Raw genomic sequence first — 21,204 nt, 5'->3', positions numbered from 1 at the left:
AAAATATCAGCTGGTCATGATGCCTGCTGCTCAAAATATGACGATTATTTATACTGTACATAGTACTGAGTTCACTACCGCTCTTGCTAGCCCGGTGATATTCATGTGGGAGAGCAGGTTCCAAGATCCTGGATTGTACTTGTTCCACTTAAAAGGTCTGTTGCGTTACAAATTCTGTGTTTCTAATTCATTTATTTACATGTTTAAAATACATCTTCAAAAGTATTATTATAAACTCCTGAAATTTGTGTACTAAACCACATAACTCAGATAACATGTTTTTGCTAAAATATGTTCTCCTGCTGCTTAAGTACAATTGCTCTTTTCTGATATTTCATTTTATGTCAGACTAATATTCTTTCCTTAAAAAACTAGAATCATATCAGTAAATAATTGAAGTACACATTCATAAATAAACAGAGATTTAATATATATCAGCTTTGACAGTCTCATTATTTTGCTCAGGCTGAATGAAAGTATCTAGACTTTAGCACTATACATAAAACAGTATTCAGAGTAGGTGATACGAGTCAAACATCTAGATATTTTTATCCATAAGACCTGGAGCACCTAAAATTAAATTAATTAAAATGCAATGGTAACATTTCAACATGGAAAATTTCTAATAGTTATGAAATGTATTTCATTGTGCTGCATCATATGACACGACAGGCTTTATCTGTTGGCCAGATTTAGAGAGGGGAATCTAAATTCCTCCAATTTTTTAAGAATTAATTTGCCTTTATACCATAAAGCTATTACTCACAGTCATCAGCAGTCACTCACAAGTTGTTCCATTAGTGTGAGTAATTGCTCAGTAAATTGCTGAGTTGCAACATGATATAAACTGAGGAGCTGCAAGACAGAACCAGATTTCTAAGTGAACTATAATCCTAAAGGAAAAATTCCTGGCAGCACAAGAAAGGGTCCTACCCTAAACTTTTATACTTCCTTCTAAATTAAAAAAACAGTGACTTGAATTATATCTTAAAATGCTCTAACCAAAGTAATCCTAAACCTTTCTATTCTAACCTGGATTCTCATTTGATGATTAGAAAAAAACAAAGATATTTTAGAATGTTGGCAGCAGTCCATCAGGATAAAAGGGTATGATCCAAATGCCACTGCATCCACAAATCACCCTGACTTCAATGAACAGAATAGCAGATATAAAGCACTATAATACAAAACCATACTTCTGAAGGGAAGTGGAAACAATAAGGCACCTCTTATAATCTGACTCTCAGAGTAATTCATTAGAGTAAGAAGCTATAATGTTTTCTGGAAACTAAATGCAAACAAACCTATACAAATGAAGAAAAGACAATGATAAGTGGAAATGTTCTTGGAAATTATTAAAATTTTTGACAGACAGGAAGTGAATTGTGCTTATCTTGAGAGAAAGAGGCAACAGGTATTTTTGTTTGAAAACATTTAGTCCACTTAAAATAACTAGAAAAGGAAATGAAAAGGAAATTAAAAAGGAGTTTACCTTGCAAACTATATTAGTTAGTAAAAAAAAATACCCAAATTTTTAACAAATTTCATTTATAGACATTTTCTCATCCAGCCAGAATAGGAACTGCTTTCCTCATACCATTCTTAGAAGCGGGAATGAGTACTTAAAATGCCAAATGAAAATCCCTTTTTATATTTGGCACATTGTTATCCGACACTGCATTGAGGCGTCATGTTTTCCACAAGTATAAAAGGCATTATGATCTGAGCTACCACTGCCAAGCTCTGTTTCAATCATTAATAGAAATGGTATTTTCCTTAGTAACACACCCAATACTGGAATTTCTTACTTCTCCCATATTTGTACTAGTATTACTAAGCTTGACTTGATCAGTCCACAGAATTTTCCAGCCACCTTATGGACCTGTTTCACAAATTTACCATGCAGTACAAGGAAAAGTCATAATTATGTTACAGAAAGCTTTTTCTTCCTTACAGTCTTTTACCTGACCCCTTTTCCCTTTTTTCATGTTATGCCACCTAGTATTTGCTTTCTCATCTGGACTTCTCCCATATTTTGTTAACAAACAAAATAATCTTTCTTTTTAGAGGCAAAATTCCAAATAGCAATTACCATAAATAACAGCAGGAGTTAACAGTGCTCAGAATTCATCTTCACCATACAATACTGTTTCCTGCTTCTTATAACTGCAGTAGATAAATCACAAAATAAATTTCTCAATTGTTACGTTGTTTTTTTCAAGTAATTTTTTTCTGTCGAGGTTCAAGAAAAAGTAAATTTAAAACTACAATAATAAGGCTAATATGCATTTAGTATTCTGTAAGTGATGTTTCAAACAACCTCATGGATTTGTAAAACCACTTTTAGGAACAAGATGAAAATTGAACAGGAAGGTTATTCCTGTATCAAAACTTGCCTCGCGTCCTTTCAAAAATTTCCCTCATCAGTAATAAACTACATAAGGATGAAAATATACATGAAATCATGAGTTTTGAGAATTCCAGTTCACACATACTCATCAGAAGCTGGCAAAATTAGTCTTATAATATTTCCTCTTTTTTTAGTGCTGTGTAACTCTTACGTGCCATCTTAGCTGGAAACCCTCCCAGCTGCACAGAACCAAGTCTATCCTAACCTAAGGGTTCTAAAGAGCTACAGAAATTACTGTTACAGCTTGCTGGCAAAGCCATGCTATGAGGCACCCAGTCATGAAAACTGAGCAACTGCTTAGGAGTTAACGCCCACACAGCATTTTGGGAGAACCAACAATGCGACTGCGAGATCTGAACACAGAGTAGCTGAGAGGAAGCCCGTGCAGACTGGGAAAACCAGAAACAGAAAGCTACAGCTGTTGCAATGGAAATCAGAAAACAGAAACATAGGTAAGTAAACGAAGGATCTGGCAGTCAATGAGATGACATGAAGGACTGTAAAAAAGTGAGATGTAAGTGTTCCACATTTTCTGTTGCATGGCAGTATCTTGCAGCACTTCAGAATATTGAGAGGTTCCAAATGGAAATGTACCATATGTAACAAATGTACAACACTATAATGATATCAAAACACTTAAAAAGAGCAGTGGCTTAGTCTGGATATTCACATTTCCCATGTAGTTTTGACTTTTGGGAATGAAATTTCTTGGCCTCATTTCCTCTCTAGTAAAATGGGGAGTATTCTGAAGATAACTTCATTGCTGTTAAAAAACCACTCAAGTATCCTGGTGAAAAGAATAACTAACTATGTATTTAATAACTTTTATTTTAATACAAAATTCAGATTACAAAACTAAATAAAATGAAATCTTGATGGTTCATTCACTTAATGTCAACAGAAGAGATGGGATGCAAAATTATTTTAGCATTTAGGGTTTTATCATAGCACACAAGAAAATGGCAACAAAGTACATTGCAGATTAACAATATTTGTATTTTTATTTTGTTTAAGAAGATAGTAATACTGTGGCAGATGAGGATACCTTTGACAAACTAGCACATTTCCAGCAAATAAAACAAGAACAATGTAATGATTCCTCTGATTTGCTTCCCCACTTCTGGCAATTAACTCTTTTAATTTTAAAACCACTCAAGAAACTTCAAATGCTGGAATTTATGGTCCTAGAGTTCCCTTTTAATGTAGCTTGGTCAGCTATCATTTCTCAAGAACGTAATCTGTAGAATCAAGATAGCAATCCTGCTGTTTATAATGACCATAAAGGGGTTCATTTCAAATGCCAGAGCTCAGACAAAGTACGCTGGCCTTTAAGGCTTTGCTGTGTAGCAGCCAAGTGCAGAAAGAAAGTATCCAGCATTGGCACCTGTTTGTGCTAATTCAAACTGTCCAAAATCTAGTGTACAATTTACCCTCAACCAAACAAAGTAATTTTTAGAAAAACAAACCAAACAAACAAACAAACCAAACAAACAAAAAACCAAAGGGAAAAAAAAAAAAAAGAAAACCACAAAACCTGTGCTCTATCATCTATGAGTAATTGCATAACCACATTCATAAACTATTTTATTCTCACAATTTTTCTTCTATGCTTTAGAAGACTGGTGTGTCTAATTTTCAGTAAGCTGAGAGAAAATACAAAAGAAAATTAACACTACTGACAGAATATTTAGTCTTTGAAGGCACTTTTTTCAACATCAAAGACTACAAAACCCTTAAAAATATGATTTCTTTGTAGCACATGCTGTGTTGTTACGTTTGGAAAACATACTTCTTTCTATTTATATTTTTTTAAAGTAATCTATTTAAACTAAATGATAGAAGATGTAAAAGAGTAATTATATTCACAACACAGATTCCATTACAGTTAGTCTTAACAGTTATCTTCTCTATTTTGGAGATGCATATAAAACCATGAAAGGGAAAATGTTTATTTTAACAATGAGATAAAGATGAAATACAATACAAGGAATTATTTCTATGACACTTCACCAGCATATCTTCCTCCACATATAAGAGACATCTAGATATACACAAGACATCCTGATTCTGACACTTCTGTCCAATAACAGGGATAAGAGAAGATTTTCAGATAAGAGGCAGAGAAACAGGAACTCTTAGGTGCTTATAGGAATTTATTATTTTATATATTATAGGCAACCAGCAAGGAGATATTTTTAAAGTAATACCCTTGAAACAAAGAGTTTAAAATAAAATACGAGTAAGAAATCAAATTTTAGTACTGAGTTTCTGATATAAGCATAAAATGCTTCATGAAGGGCTCAAAAAAAGAGAAGCATGAGCTACTGAAAAGGAAATGTCTAACTCAGCATCAAAAATTATCTGCTTAGTGACCAGCTGACTTGTATTTTAATGAGTGTATGAGATGCTAATCTTCAATATTTTACCTACTTATCTAAAGCTACTGAATGTTATATCATTTACCTCTTAATCTATGTTCAGCATTTTTTTCTACCATTTTATATTCAAAGCATTTGAACTGGAGAAATCTAGACTCAAAGGAACTATTTTAAAATTTATTTCTTCACTATTCAAAATGTTACCTTGACATCTTATTGGAGACAAAAAAAAGGCATACATACCATAAATCAGTCTTCAAAAAGTCTTAAATGTTCTTTTCATTACTATAATTCTTAAGTTAAGGATATGGTGCATTTATGCTTAGGCACAGAAAATAAACCCAAACAAGTCATATTTACCTGAAGAAATTCAGAAGCTGGAGTGACTGGGAAACATCAAGCAGCTGCTGTGTCCTTTTCTAAACAGGAGCTCAGGCCCATTGGTACAACACAAATACTACTCTTCATAAAATATGAAGGGAAGAGGTGGCTGAAGTACAGACTGTGTGCTACTGCTTTGGGGGAATGAAAAGACAAAATATGAGAGAACACAAACCTTTTCATCCAGAAAAGAGGAAACTTGGTTTAGATCTGAACTGCTTTTTCACTGCACCTCATTGGTATCCTTAAGAATTCTACAAAATTACTTGAGCATCATGACAAAGCCATACTATCAGCACAAAAACCTGAGAGTTGTGTTGCCAATTACAACAGATATAACACCGTAAACCAAAGAAATGAAAGACCCATTTCTCCTATTTACAGATTTCTTCCTGAATGCCATGTCTATCCAGGATCTACACACACCATACAACATGAAGTTACAACTCATAACCAAAGTTAGTTTCATTCCAATTTCTGTAGTTCTCATAATCCCTGCTAATAGCCTGATAACCCAACCAAAGACTAGAACCAAAAGTCTGTTTCAAAATGCAATGCAATGACAACTTTAGTGGCACAACAGGGAAAAATGAGAGTGTCTTAAAACACTTCTCCTCTTAGTTGAGCTCTGGCTTTTGACACCCATTCTACTTAACAGTTACTTATTTAGACACCATTTGCCTTCTCTAACAATGAGGCACAACAGTTCCTTTAAAAGAGCTTTAATACACAAAAATTTACAAAGGTTTGTTATGTATATACTTTCTCTTTATATTTTGGTGTAGCACATTATTTCCACAGCTCTTGAACTGCTGTAGAAGTTCAAATTCATCCTTTTGGGTGGTACAGTGGTACTTTTTTGGTCCAGTGTACTAAAATCGTTGGTCTGACACAGTTTAGGCTCTATACAAATCAAGTTATTTGAACACATTAATGATTTCATTTCTAACATCATAAAAAGACTGTTTATTGTACTAACTCTTAATGAATTAAAAATGGTTTCATTGAGGTGTTTTGCCTTTTCTAGTAGTTGGAAATACTACTCCTATCTTAGAAAATAATTCTAGCCTACAGACTTGTATGTCTGGATTTCCAGAGAATGGGATTACTGGTCAGAGATTAAATATCAATCAGCATCTCTGCACACAGCAGACATTCTCCATATAACATGTATTTAAAAGCATAAAAAGTAACTCAGATACTTAAGTGATCATGAAATTTTAGTCTTCTAACTTTCTCAGTCCTTGAAAAAATAACATAGTAATGTTAAGTTCGTAGCCCTTTGTTATGCACCACTGGACAGCTGCTTCTCATAATGGGGACAGACTCCCCTTCAGCTACAAGTCTGGCATCAGCCAATTGTGCTGTCACATTATCACATGAACGTGCCTGATCTGTTTAACCAGTCCATCTAATCACTGACAGCAAAGTTCTACCCAGAAGGGAAGTAGGTATGACCAACAAGCTTACAAGTAAATTCAATCTGAGTTTTGCTAGAAACATAGTAAGTTTATTTACAGTATTTGTTGCAGTTCTCTTTGGATGCCTAACATAACTCAACTATTAAGAGTATTACAGAAGATTCCAAAATAAGTCATGTGTGTACTTAGAGACATTACTAACCCCTGAAACGTGTCAGACAGCAGGCACACGCAGCCTGCTGACAGACGAACTCTAGCAAATCTTGCCCCTCAGAAGTTTAAATTAAAGTTACCTCCTCCAGCTGCCCATTCCATTCCTCAGCCAAAGGTTCCTGCCCCTCTCTCTCCCTTGCTGGAAATCAACAGGAAGGAATGTGTACTGGTACATTCCTCAGTTCAAAATCTGGCAATTTCAACTCTTAATAAATTAAAACCAATCTTGTTGGACTTTACAATGAAAAAATCACTCACACCCACCCCCTACAACCCATCCTGTGACAAGGCAAATGACCCCCTGGAAAAACTCGTAGCAAACTATGAGGGGAGAGTAATGTCAAAATGCACATACGCACTGCCTCTTCTTAAGGATACTTAGGCATAATTTTTGATGGCCTTATGTACTGACAGAGGTGTATCAGTGAATCTTGGGAAGAATCTCCTCATTTTGCACCTCTTTCCCTTTGTAGAGTTCCTTTCTCGGGTCCAAGCAATTTCTTTCATTGCAAACCATGTCTACAGAACAGAGATTCCCTCTGTGGCAACTAACTCAACCTCTTAGGATTGTGGTACCACAGGAGCTATGCTTTTGGTGTTTCAACTAGATTGAAAAACTAACTTTAGTTTCAGCTAGATTGACAAACTAACTTTAGTTTCAAATAGATTGACAAACTAACTTTAGTAGGCAGGGCAACCACCTTATTAATCTAAATTCATTAAGTAAACCTGGTATTTTTGTAGTTTTTAATCTTTTCTTCAACTAACAGCAAAAATGTCACCTGTTCTTATTAAATAGATACCTCTAAATAAAAGCAATTCTTAAGCTGTGAATCTTTTGTCATCAATTTTAATTCCTTTCAAAATTGTTAATTTTATTCTTCCTTACAGGCTGTCTGTAAATTTTTCTTTAACCATTTAGATTTTTCTTCAAAAAATATTTTTTGTTTCTCAAAACAGTGAAATAATTTGTTTACTTTTATTCCCCCTTTCTTCAAACTTTGTCAGGTTTTGTTCTTGACTAAGTAAAAGCGGTTAAGTGGTTTAATTTTTCTTCTTTCTCTGTAAAGTGTATTTTGGTGCCTAAGAATGTTGTTAAGAAAAGGAAATTACACAGTCAATAGTAGGGATGAGAGTTAAAAGTTTATTCTGCAAGCTTATGTCATTATATGCTGACTCCCATGGCTACTGCTTGTAACAGAAAGGCTTTTTCCATCCACTAAAATTGGTATCAGCTAAATGATATCACCATGACAGAGCCAGTAAAACATCTTTTTCTTCAAGCTGAGGCACGACAAGTCTCTGCTTGGTGCTTTTACAAGAGACATAAAAATACCTTGTGATGAAGTGCTGCAAGTGGCTGAGTGAATGAGGTTAAACCCCGGTTGAGGTGGAGCAGTAGCACTCGGGTTTCTAGCCCAGAAAGGAAAGCACAATGAAGTCAGAAAGGTTAAGCTAAATTAGCAATGTTTGAATGAATTTACTAACCTGGCTTCATAGGCCATGAAATGGGCAAACCTCACAGGAGCCAAAACTTAACTATGTTAGGCTCCAAAACATATTGACTTTGGAGCCAAGAACATTTGATTCTCTCTGTGATGCAGCTTTTATTTTACCATATATTATGCCACTAAATGAGACAATGTTGTAAAATATCAACTTCATTCTGAAATCAGAAATTAAAAATTCCCCGAGATTTTCTTGCTGAAGGATTCACAGTAATACCACAAAGACAAGTGAAAATTTCTTCTTGCTTATCTTCTTATTCTGCATACTGTGTAGATCCAAAGTTTAAAAAATGGAGGTGAGGAGAACATTAGAATCAAATGCAGTCCAAAAAGCCCTTCTCTTAGTCACAGCCTTTCCACGCCAGCTGCAAAAATGAGCCATCCAGAAGAGGTGTTAACTGAAAGGGGGCTGTTGCAAGAGACAGCTGATCATGACAGCATCACATTTATTTTAATCTTTATCTTCCTACCCAGAGCTGTCTAAGAGGCTGTGTGCTGCTACTGTCTCTTAAAGAATTAACATTTCAACAATTAATAAAGGACAAATACAAGAAACTATTTAGACATTCATGGTAAAAAGATCAAGACATAAATACATGTACCTAGATCAAAAAAAAGGTCCTCATCTGTCTAGGTGCCAAAGATGCCACAGGCACCTAAATTTTCAGCTGTAAAATTAGTCAGAAACTTAAGCCCCAAGAAGGCTACAGGTGCTGGGCTGAAGTTAACACCTCCCTTTCACCTGAAATTCACAACATACACCCCAAAGCTTCCATCTATGTGTTCTGTGTTAGAACCAATATGACTTCAGTGGGAAAACAAAGAACTCATAGCAATCTCTGTTGATGGTCAGTGTCAACACTTGCTATTTTGTTTACAGATGATGAAAGGAATTGCTCCGTAACTTGAACATCAGAGTAGAAACATATCAACCAAAGAAAGCAAGCTACTCTCTCTCAAAAGACTACTTATCATCAGCTGCTGACAAGGATCAATCCTGCTGAAGTGCCGGCACTATAAAAAAAGAACACGCTTAATAGATCAAAGAGTGTACAAAAACTCATTTGCAAAGTCAGATAATTTTAGGCTGAGGACTGGAGAAGGATGGCAAATTCTACATTTCAGACCTGCTGCCAATCCTATCTCTGCATTTTTTTCAACGAGTTTGTAATGAAAAGCATGACATTTCTTGAAGTAACAGCCAGCCTGAACACTGACAGGCCTTGTGCTTTGCTGGTCTGGGCTTAAGGATGCTGCTTGGGTGTAATGAATACCATTCCACTGCATCTTGGAAATGGTCTCCCAAAGTTTTCTGCTTCCCCAAGCTCCTTCAAATTTGTTTCCATAATTATAGTATTTGCTCAATTCCCAGTAACATAACTTATTTAGCTGTCAGCAACTTTTGATATTAATATTATGTCACCATTCTTCACAAAAGATCATATTTTATACCTTTCAAAGAGCAATCTAGAACTTACGACTAAACAGCTATTGTGAATAATTTTCTCCCACAACTGCCTTATTTCAAGATACTTTCCTATTTTGATTTTGCAATATTTCAGTCATTAAAAAGCTATAGGTTTCTTTATTCTGAAACAGTAATAGATCAGTCCTTGAATAAATTACACCATCTGTCTTCTCCTGTTTACTGTGCTTTTAAGTGATACTTATTTAAGGTTTCTACTAAAATAAATCCAAACCTCCACAAGCAATAGCCATATTTATGCACTGCCTTAAAAACACATTAATTTGGCTAAGCCTTTTGATTTTGATCTTTTGCCGGTACCTAACTACTGCTTTCAAAATTTCACTACTTTATTCCTGTAAATTCTGCCAAAGAGCCATATTTTTAATTAAAGAGTTGTTTAGTATGAAAAACTCGAAATAGCAACTACATGAACTAAAAACAAGAACAAAGGTGATTAAGCCTTCTGTTCTTCATAGATATGACAAAAAACGGCATTCGCTTTTGAACTATCCTTTTGAAAGCAGCAGACATTTTGTAACTTCTGAAATGAAGCTTACAGTAAAAGCTTCCTTAATGCTTCTAAGTCTTCAACTATTTTGGGGAAAAGTACCCACTTTTCAGTAAAAATAATCCAAGGTTTCAGCAACAACAAGTTCCAGACCATGCACCATGACAATAATTAATATTTTGAATAGCATAAAATAATAACAAGCCAACAAAAATCTTTACACAAGAAGCTCTCTGTGCTGCTGAAACTCTTATGAAATATCAAAAAGGCCAATAATTAGGAAATGCAATCCAGAAAAGAGCCTACCCTCTTTCGGATTGTGACTGATCTCAATGTGGCAAATGCACAGATAGCGGAACACAGGGCTCCCAAAGGAATGTCTCCATAGGTACCTTCACATCCTGCAGGCCAAACAGACATGTGCTGCAGGTACTCAGTCTGAGGAAACAAAAAGCCTCAGTATGGTCTTTTTCCTTTTCTATTTCCTACCTTTATCTGCAAAGGTTTATTTCCCTGATTCATAGACCTGGCTCTTGGCTACAGGGAGGAAAAGAAACAGCACCATCATTACAGAACAGAGGTATTTCAGAAAGGCCCGGCAGTGCCCACCTTCTTCTCCCTGTCCCTTCAGTCCCCATGAGGCTCCCACCCTGTCAGACTCCTGGCTCGGAGCTCCTGCTCCTACTCCCTGTGTCTGCAGCGCTGCAACCTCAGGGCTGGGAAATCAAACATAACCGAATCACTGCTGACACCTATTGGCAGCCCCGGAAATCCCGGTTTATCCGTTCTGGTATAGTTAATACACACGAATACAGCGGTTGGGAACACCGAAAAGAAGGGCACCAAAGCATTGAAAAGTTCTCATCCCCCTGGGCTCTCACATTGATAACGTTGCAGGTCCGGGAAGCAGGAATAGGCACCAAAGAGGGGTCCCAGGAAGCGTAAGGAATCACCTCACTACACAAACTGATCTTTGCTGGTACCAATTTAAATTGAAACTTCAACCAAATTGGTGGGGTAAGGTGAAAGGCTGCCTCACCCTGCCGACGGTGTGGGATCACCACGCCAAAGAAGAAGATCCAGGAACACGCCCAGCTACTAAAGGAAATATCTAGGCAAGAACATTGACACACTGAGCACGTGTGTAACAAAGGGCAAATGAATAGGAACATCCTATAGGAAGCAAGGGAGGAAATGGCAAATAGCACCACCAGTGAAAGCAAGATACAGACATCAAGTAAAAATACAAGCCTCCGCCTAAGACTCATTTACGCTTTACTACACGAATGCAAAAATCCAGGAGAGCGACAGATGCTCTGTGAGAGGGAGTGCCCTGGGAGCAGAGGGGGAGGCAGACAGAGAACCCACAGAGCACCCCCCTGCCCGCCCCACCACGGCCGCCATGTCACGGCCGCCATGTCGCGCTCCGGCGCCGGCGCCGCCCATCTCCTGGCGGAACGGGGCGGGGTTGCCGAGGGGGCGTGGCCATCCTGGAGCCCGCCCAGCCGGCGCGAGGCCACGCCCCCTCCCGGCGGTCGCGCGCGCGGCCCCCCTGCCCGCCGCCTCCCGCTTCCTGCCGCGTCCGCGCGCCCGCCCCGCCCGAGCAGCGGCCGCAGCCCCGGCCGGGCCCAGCGGGGAGATGAACACGGTGCTGTCCCGGGCCAACTCGCTCTTCGCCTTCTCGCTGAGCGTGATGGCGGCGCTCACCTTCGGCTGCTTCATCACCACCGCCTTCAAGGAGCGCAGCGTGCCCGTCCGCATCGCCGTCTCCCGGGTCACGCTGTGAGTGCGGCGCGGAGAGGGAAGGAAGGGAGCGGCGGGGCAGGGCCGGGCCGGGCCGGGCTGGGCGGCAGGCGCTGCCCGCTGGGGAGCGAAGGGCTCGGGAGCCGAGAGCCAGGGGCGGGTGAGGGGACGCTGCGGCCGGCAGGGGCGGCCGGCGGCTCGCGCGGCGCTCGGGCTCGGCCTCCTGCGCTCCGGGCGGGCCAATGGGGGAGCCCCACGACGGCGCGGCCGGGCGGGAGCCGGGGCGGCGCTCGGGGAGCGGCCCGGCCGCCTCGGTCCCGGGAGCGGAGCGGAGCCAGCTGCTGCCCTGCCCGCGGCTGGGGGGAGACAGGGATTGCAGGAACGTGGAGTTTATCCCGTGAACATTTATCCCATTGTAGTACCTTTTGCTTTGGATTAGTAGCTCTCTTGGGTTCCTCCATTGATAACCTAGCATACTTTCTGTCCTATGGTAGCAAAGTGATTGGGATGGCTTCTTTTCTGCGAAGTGCACCAATTGTAGGACACAATAGCACATCAAAACGCATTGCCTACACAGATAAAATGGGCTGATGCAAACTTGTGCCGGGGAACCTTTTTTCCCAGTTTTGGTGTTAGTTCGGGGTGGGGTTTTTTCTCTGAAAGGAGACTTCCTCACAGAGAACTTCCATTTAGTTACTTATGTGTGATGTGGAGGGCAGTAGTTCCACAAGCATTTGAGCAGCTGTTACAGCCACCTATGGGTGGAGGTCTTTGCTCCCGTTTTTGCCACGTGGTTCTTTACCAGAGGCCATTGGGAATCTGGCTCATAGGACATTTAACTGACCTGCTTTAACTCAGCTCATGTTTTTTTGTTAGGTTGGTTTTGGCTCAGATTAGGGAGCTAAAGCAGCACACTTTGGAAGTGCTTAGTGCCAGGTTGGATGGAGCTCTGCACTACTTGGACTAGTGAAAGGTGTCCCTGTCCATGTCAGGAAGGTTGGAAATTGATGATCTTTAAGGTCCCTTCCAACCCAGGCCATTCTGTGATTTGGTGATGATTCTGTGGAGCTTTGGAACCACCCCAAGTTGTGTCACCTGTGGATGCCTAATAGCAGGACTTGAAAGGAGACATGATTGCAAATAAAGGGACTGCCATCACCTTTCAGACTGCTTTAATACCACAGGAAAAAAACCAAGAACCTGTATTCATGCTACACTGAGGATTGCAAAAGCACAAACTTGACATAAAAGCATGTCTTCCCGACTGTTATGGTGAGCTCAGGGCATATATAGGGCAGCATACAAATGCCTGGTTTGGGTGAAATGTGTGTTGCCAGTCCCTTGTGTGATGCACGCAGATCTGATGTTACTGGGAGGTGCTACACCTAATCTGCTTCTCTTGAATGTCTGAGAAGTTCTGGAGTCCCCAAGCTCAGGCCTGCTATTCCATCTGACTGACAATGGTTCAGAGAGGAAGTCAAGTGCTTGATAAGGTTTTCTACTTTAAAATATACTGCTTTTTGCAAAGAGATGAAAATTCATAACAAGGCTTAAGTTGTGAAGATTTAGTGGTGTTTTTCTTATCTGCTATCTCCAAAAGTGTTTTCTTCACTTGTAAACTTTTTTTTTTTTTAATTTGAGATTACTAAACCTGGTTTTAATGAAATAATATTTTAATTTACTAATTTCTGAACTGGAATAAATATAGCTATGAAGTTCATAATACATAAAAAAAATTGTTCAATGAAGAGTTGAGGTTCATAGTTGATGGCCAAGCTAATTGCCTGTGGTATTCCTCTTTGTAGATGGTAAGTTTGGTAAACTGATAAGCTTTATGAATACATATGGCAATATCTGCTGTGTGTCTGTTATTTTCCAGTTACTCTTTCCATTGTGTTTTAGTGTGCCAACATGAGGTAGTTTTCCAAATGGACGCTTATAATAAAGCCTTCCAAAATGATACCATTTTCCAGAATGTAGATAAAAATAACTATTTTCTTCATGCTGTTACTTAAATACATCACAGGAATAAATCTTGAGACTTGTGTGAACAATGCATGTAAACTGTTGTGTTGGAATGGTCAAAGCCTCATGAGAGGCTTTGGTTTTTTTTGTTTCTTCAAGGACAGTTGAGAAATAATATTGAATGTGCTTGCCAGCAGACTGCTATGCTGATGTTGTCCTAATCAGTTTTACTTATATGGAGATGCTAAAACATATTTTACTAAAGTGAAATGTAGTCCAGCTTATATACAGATTTTTGTTAACAGGAAAAAGTCAATAGGCTACTTATATGTCTTAGACACTGTGGTGTCAAGGCCTGACATTTAAAACTGGGACACCGTAATTTCTGGAAGGTGGGTGTTAGTTTGTAATGTTGATTGCATTTTAGCCAGAAGTATATCAAGCAAAATACAGAAAATGGATGTGGGAAATATCTAATAAAAACCATAATTTTTGTAATGTGTAAGATATAAATAATGAGAGAGGATAATCTTGTGTTGTGTTTTGTTTTCTCCTAGAAAAAATGTAGAAGATTTCACTGGACCTAGAGAAAGAAGTGATCTGGGATTCGTCACATTTGACATTACTGCAGATATCCTTAATGGAAAATATGGTTTGCAGAATTTTTGGAATGAGAACACTTAGATGCTATTTTTGTTACCTTATAATCTTCAGATATTCAGGACACGGGGAAAACTAGCAATTTGTCTAAAAATAAAAATTTAAAGCAGCTAAAAATAGTATTTTGCATAGCTATGGCAGTGAAATAGAACTTAAACCAGCTCTTTGGTCTCTAGTAGTTGACAAGTTGTTTAATGCCTTTTTTTGAAATCAGGCTCTTTTGTTAAGTGCACTGTATCTAATAATGAGGAATGCAGTTTAACATCTAGACATTATTACTTTTAAGTGAAGTTTGTATCCGTGGTTTGAGAAGTGGATTAATGGTAGGGTTTATATAGAATATTGTTTTGAATGTCACACCTGATGTAGGAACTGCACCTTTCAAACTCAATTTGTTGTGAGGATTTCTAAGTCCTGACTGTATAATAGTTGCATAGAAGTACCCATCATTTTCTAAAAATAAAAAAGACATTGTAATAGTTTACTTGCTTAGATGTTAAACACTCTAATCTTTAGCATTGAATAGTATGAAATTCATTGGGAAGCATACAATTTACTGAAAGATGTATCACATTGTTTTTTGGTCTCTTTCTCAATTGCTGTTGCAGTTTTGCAGGTTTGTTTTTTTTTTTTTTTTGTATTTCTTTGCTTCCCTGCTAGTCTGCATTTAGGCTCTTGAAAGAGTTTTTCTTCAGAAGTCAGTACCAAATAATAGGTGGCATGTTCAGGTGGTTACACTAAACCATGTTTTGCAGCTGGTCTGAGAATCCTGGGATTTTTCCCTGTCTGCTGGTTTTTGTCTGTTAGGCAAGGCACTGATCACCTCTCTGCTTTGGTTTCGCCCTTTTGAAGAACACTGTCTTGTGTGAGCAGACCACACAAAATACAACTCCTGATACAAATGCTGGATAAACAGGCTAATCAGATTTTTGCAGGCCTGTTTGCACAGGAATAAGAGGATTTTTTTTTTTTTTATCAACTGGAAACAGGAGAAGTAAGTTCCTGAGTTTTACCTCTGAAAAGCTTATACATATTAAAAACAGAGACTGAATTCTAAATTAGATGCACAGACCTGTACACATTGTGTATAGAGAGAAGCAGAGCAAAGCAGGACAGGACCACTAAAAGAAATGTTCTTATAAAAGGATTAGTCTGCAATATGTGAGCATAAGGATTCCATGTTTGAATGACTGCTACTAGTAACAGCCTTTTAAAAAAAAAAATATTCTGACTGAATCTCTCATGCCTGGCATAAACAAAGCTTGCAATACGTAGAGGTGTTGAAGTCTGGTAGGGTTTTTTGTTCAAAATTTGTGGAGAGGTACAGGTACATGGACTGTCTTAACTACCAGAAAGAAGTTGTTAGTCCTGGGAGAAGTTAAATAAAATGGCAGTTAGAAAAAGGAACTAGGCAAAGGAAAGGGAGCATAGAATTTTGACAGTCTCCTTTAAGCTTATTTAATTCATTGTTAACTTTTGCAAGTGATAAGAAATCCTGTCAAGGAGATCTTCAAAATCTTGTTTGATATTTTGAGCCAGGTGACAAAAAAATCCTCAAGTAAAATATTTCTACCTATTCTTGCAGTGACAGGAGTTAAATATTTAATTCTTTCCTTTCTTGCCCTTTCAATTAGTAGCTGAAAAACATGTGTGTCTTGGGATGAGTGGAAGAAGGAGAAACAGATTTTGAGGCTGGTTAGGGAATCTGTTTATTCTTTTGAGATAATGGCAAATAGAATAGAAAAGAGGACTAGGAAATAAAAGATTACAGCTAATCTCTATTGTGAACTAAAAAGTGTTTTCCTTAGCAGTCACGCATTATTGTTAAATAAACAGACAACTATTTAGATTCCCAGCATTATTATACTGTCTCAAATGGCAGTCATCAGTTCTTTACTGCTGATTAAAAATCTGATCAGAGTTTTTTGTTCCAGTCTAATGAGCTTTCTTTGTTGTCAGTAGAGAATCAAATTTGCTAATTTTTGGGGTCCCTTCCAATATGAAATACTTCCCATATTCTAATTTCTCTAACATGGGCATTAAAGGCTCTTTGAATTCCTTAGTCTTCACCAATTTTGTATTTATATATTGTTTAACGCTATTGTATTCGGATGCAAGGGTTCTCTGATACTATAAAAATTGCCTTGGGGATATTTGTGGAAGAATTCTGTTGTGACTTTTATGTTTAAGGTTTTATAATAGGTTGTCTAGCAGAGGATTGTGGTTACTAGCTTGCAGTGTCAAATATAGAACTCTTAAATTATTGGAGGAGAAATATCTGCTAGATTTCATAAGTAGTAAAAAGAAATACCCACCTGAAAACCTGTCACTTTATTATGACTAAAACTTGTGTTCAAACTGCTGGCAGTGCTCTGATTTATGAGTAATATGAGGTATGTTGAAAGGTAAGAGCTCACTGTAATGATTATAGACTACTTAGATCTAGTAAAAATAAAACAAGGTTATGTAAGTACTGTGGTATTTTTCTTAACTTGCGTACATCTGCAGAGTATATTTGATTGGAATGTTAAACAGTTGTTTCTATATTTGTCTGCAGAATATTCAACAAAAAACAATGTAAGTATTAAAAAGAGGTTTGAAGCAATTACTCATTTTAGTACTGCAGCTATTTTTAAACATTCTCTAGTTCTGCTGAGAAGAGTTAAGGCCACCAGTATTTCCTACTAGCCTGCACTGGCCTTCATGATTATTTTCTTGACAGTTAAACCGTAGGCTGGGAAGCTCACCTCCATAAAACCTAACTTGATATATGCCCAGTAGAATGGGAGAAAAATGGCATATGCCTTGTGTTGCAGTATACTTGCAATAGTATACTGTAAATGAGTTTTTTCACCTTTTCTGTCCATTTTACTTTTTTCCTAAATTTCTGCAGTTGACTGCTGTTAGAAACAGGAGGGAGTGGCTTCTGGGCTGGCCTGATGTGGTGTGTGTTTTGTTCATGGATCACAGTTGGCCCTACCAGTTACTGTAGCCCCGTAATTCATTTACATTACCTTGTCATACTTCTCAAAATAATTTGCCTCGTTCCTTTAAATTGGTTGCTACTGAGCCTTCCCTTTGGGATAGTTGAAAACCCTTTTTACTGATCTGATAGAAGCTATGTGGAGCAGCTGTTTAAAAAATTGCTTTCATGAAACAGCATGCTGCCATAGTACCACTGAATTCTAGTTAAAGCTGCTGTGGTCACATTGCAAGGATATGGTGAAACTTGGGGGTTTTCTTAACTTGCTGTACAAAACTATCCTTCTTTTTTAACTTTTTTTTTTTTTAAAGTACCTTAGTTATATTAAACAAGATGGTGGATATTATGTTTGTACTAGATTGTACAGTGATTTTACTGTATTGTTCCATATTTTAGATTTTTCTTTTATGTAACTCAACACTTCTCACCAATACTGAGATGTATTTTTCTAAATTGTTCTGTAAATTACTAAACAAGACTGTGTAGCATCTACTTGAGACAACTTTACACTTTAGAGTGTAAAGAATTTACACTTCAGAGTGTAAATTCCTGTAATGTAAGAACTTGGGATCTCACTTTTTCATCTGTTAATAAATTTTTTGGGGTTATGCTTGCAATTCAAATAGAGATTTCCATTAAAGTTGGAAAAATGTTATGGACATAAGCAGAGTCATGCTAACTCAGTTTAGGTCCTTTATTTGAAACAAAGTCTAAATTCTGCTTTGAAAGTGACTTACCTTTGCAACTCAGAAGGAAACCCCTTTATGCTTTGTAATTCTTCTAAAGCATATGACTTCTTTTTAAATGTCTTTCTTGTGTTTTAAAATGTTCCTTGTTGTTTCGTAGTAGCATTACATTACCCCACTGTGAAGTGTTACTTTGTTAAATTAGCTAGGGATTGCAAGCATGTACTTGCAAAAGGGGTTTTTAGAGGAATAGTGCAATGAAGGTCCAGTGTCTGAATGTGATCTGGTAAGATACCTTGCTGACTTAATTACAATTGTGATTTTAGGCCCTAAATCAGGTGGTCCTTTGGGACAAGATCATGTTGAGAGGAGATAACCCAAGGCTGTCCTTAAAAGACATGAAGTCAAAGTACTTTTTCTTTGATGATGGAAATGGTCTCAAGTAAGTAAATATTTGTTTTATTAGTAGTATTCATGGTATCTTGATTTACTTACATACGTTGCATTTAATACATGTGTTCATTGGTGTAGTAAGTTGCCTGTACTCTATGTGATACTCTGTCATCTCTATTGCACCTTTGATTGGTAGCAGATGGCCTTGGGGTACAGATACCCTATGTATTCTGTAGACTGGAAGATGCACTGCTATTATGAGCAACAGGCTTCTGGGTTTCTGCCTTCAGTCTGTGTAAAATTGGTTTTGTAATCCACCTAACTCCAAAGGAGTCAAGTAAAAAAAAGTAGGCAGTAACTACCTAAAATTAAACAGCTTGTTGTTTCTGGACCAGATAAACAATCTGTATCCTAATTTATTTAATACTAGTAACTGTTAATTAAATCACTTAACTTGAGTGTTTGTGCTGATAGTCTTTGTTGCTTTTGCAGGGGAAACAGGAATATCACCTTGACTCTCTCCTGGAATGTTGTACCAAATGCTGGCATTCTACCTCTTGTAACAGGATCAGGACATGTGTCTGTACCTTTCCCAGATACCTATGAAACAACAAAAAGTTATTAAATTATAGTACTGAATCATAAGCAAAATATTTTTATACTTGTATATTGTGGATACATTTTATTGCAGTTTCTTCTTGCATCCCATGCAACTTTTCACTGAATGGAGCTTAATTTCCTCAGGATAGTAGCATAGGAAAAGAAAATGAAAATTCAGGTGTTTTTTTTTTTTAATAAAACATTGAAGCTGAAACTTAGGGGAAAGCTAAATTGCAGAGTAACGGTTTTGAGGGGGAGAACTGAAGATTTTTTTTTCCTGGCCATTTAAGTATAGATCTCCTTTTCTTTTAAATAAATATTTTTAAACCAGAAGATAGTCTTCCTGTGTTTGGGCTTTTTAAGTACTGTGATTATTATTTATTTTGTGTAGAACTCAAATATACTTTCTGGAGTTGGTTTCTGGAAGTGCCTGAAGGAAATGGCTGTTCCATTTTAGGGCATTTTTTTAAATCCATGTGCAGTATGTTACAGTAGGCTAAACTTGGTCCTTTCTAGGACTGTCAGCAGCTACTTGGAAAACTAGTAGTTCATTATCTGTCAGTCAGCCTCAAGTCTTGAGTGCCACTGATGAAGCCCACATTCAGTTCTGTGTTACAAATCATTTTAATAACTGCTTGCAACGCAGCAAACTGGAAGAATAAAAAGAAATCCACTCAGTATATACTGAGTCATTTCTTTAAGCATAAGACATGAGGCTAAGTCAGTAAGAAATGTAAAAGCTTTAGGTAGAGAAAGGCTTTCTGAAATGGAATCTCTAGATTTTTACTGGGATCTGTTCATCAAGGAAGAATGAACGTGCTTGTCCCAGAAGGGGCTGAGACAACTGATATCAGAGGGGATCTTCCACAGCAAGGGATAGGCTAGATGTTCCCTAAACAGTCTGGGCAAACCTTTCCAAAGCAGAGGATTTCCCCATGGTAAGATAGAGTAATTGAGGCAGATTTCCCAGCCTGATTGTCAGTGGGTCTACCTGCAAGGCTTGCTGAGTTGCATGAGCCAGGAAAGGCAGCAAGCAGCATGCAGCAGCTTCAGGCAAAACCTCTGCAGAAGAAGCAGCCTCCCTGTGGCTGCACATCGCCCTGTGTGTGCTCCTCCCCTCAGCCACAGCTGGCAGTGCTGTCGGGGTTGGGAGGAGGGAAGGAGCAGGGTACCAGGATGCCTCTAGGCAACAGCAGTGGCTTGCAGTGATTGCCTGGTGCGTTCAGGCCATCCAGGGGACAGCCAGGAGATGGAGCACCCCCTCTATCTGCTGTCACCCTCCTGGCACAATGCCTGATTTACATGTGTATCTTCACACAAAGCATGACAAAGGGAATTCATTGCCAGACGGAATGTTCTAGATGTACTGGACACTTGGAAAAAGAGGAAACTAAAACTCAGGTTTTAATGCTGTAAATCAGAAAAAAAGTAATAGGAAAAATGATGAGAACTGCATTGTGAAAACCCTTATTAAAAAAGAGATGCAAAAGATCGGAGCAGAGTATGTCCCTTTGTTTTGAGTTCACCTAAGAGCTGATAGATTTTGAAGGAACTAACTTGCTTTTAAAAACGGATCTTTAATATTTGTGAGTTTTTCCTAAGTGACTATTGAATACATTCTTCATGTTGATATATTAATCAAAAAAAGTCTTGAAAAAAATTCCCAAAAGGTGCTTTGTCTGTACAAACAAAATTTTAAGTGAAAAAAACTAAAAAAAAAAAATTTTACATAAATGTTGTAGGAGAATTTGTCATTTGTATCCAGCATATTTGCATGAATTTCAGTTCTCTGAAGTTGTGCTGTTTTCCACAGAGTAGTATAATCAGCACGTTGAAACACATGATTTTTGCTGTGCTTTGATATCAACTGTATATATGGCTCTAAAA

The 21,204-nt window shown here is 38.0% G+C and overlaps 2 protein-coding genes and 1 long non-coding RNA gene across 4 annotated transcripts in view; 2 read left to right on the top strand and 1 right to left on the bottom strand.

Annotated features, from left to right (window-relative positions):
• Positions 1-12,126, bottom strand: part of ASB5 (ankyrin repeat and SOCS box containing 5) — a 40,480-nt gene extending 28,354 nt beyond the window's left edge. The window contains exons 1-2 of one of the 2 annotated variants that reach the window (XM_063156176.1): positions 11,995-12,126; positions 5,149-5,300 (exon numbers count right to left, since the gene is read on the bottom strand). The gene's annotated coding sequence lies outside the window, so the exon portion shown is untranslated. Of the gene's footprint in view, positions 1-5,148; positions 5,304-11,994 lie in introns of both variants that reach the window. The other variant, XM_063156175.1, reaches the window with a different exon arrangement.
• On the top strand, positions 90-9,794 carry LOC134418198 (uncharacterized). The gene is made up of 3 exons (XR_010027732.1): positions 90-155; positions 2,545-2,862; positions 9,192-9,794. It is a non-coding gene; the product is annotated as an uncharacterized LOC134418198 (long non-coding RNA).
• On the top strand, positions 11,870-19,650 carry SPCS3 (signal peptidase complex subunit 3). The gene is made up of 5 exons (XM_063156178.1): positions 11,870-12,069; positions 14,553-14,628; positions 17,158-17,232; positions 18,651-18,766; positions 19,210-19,650. Exons 1-5 carry the CDS (start codon positions 11,927-11,929, stop codon positions 19,340-19,342), a joined length of 543 nt encoding a protein of 180 aa, XP_063012248.1. The 5' UTR covers positions 11,870-11,926; the 3' UTR covers positions 19,343-19,650.
• The last annotated feature ends 1,554 nt before the right edge of the window (positions 19,651-21,204 follow it).

The sequence above is a fragment of the Melospiza melodia genome, chromosome 5 (genome assembly GCF_035770615.1).
Source record: "Melospiza melodia melodia isolate bMelMel2 chromosome 5, bMelMel2.pri, whole genome shotgun sequence".
Taxonomy (NCBI): Eukaryota; Metazoa; Chordata; class Aves; order Passeriformes; family Passerellidae; genus Melospiza; species Melospiza melodia.
The sequence above is the reverse complement of the archived record's forward strand: the minus strand, read 5'-3'. Positions and strand labels throughout refer to the sequence as shown.

Excerpts from the sequence above, each read along its gene's own strand:
- SPCS3 (XM_063156178.1), top strand. The coding sequence starts at position 11,927 with ATGAACACGGTGCTGTCCCGGGCCAACTCGCTCTTCGCCTTCTCGCTG. Across the intron at positions 17,233-18,650 it reads AATATTCAACAAAAAACAAT|GCCCTAAATCAGGTGGTCCT; the intron begins GTAAGTATTAAA and ends TTGTGATTTTAG. Across the intron at positions 18,767-19,209 it reads GATGATGGAAATGGTCTCAA|GGGAAACAGGAATATCACCT; the intron begins GTAAGTAAATAT and ends TTGCTTTTGCAG.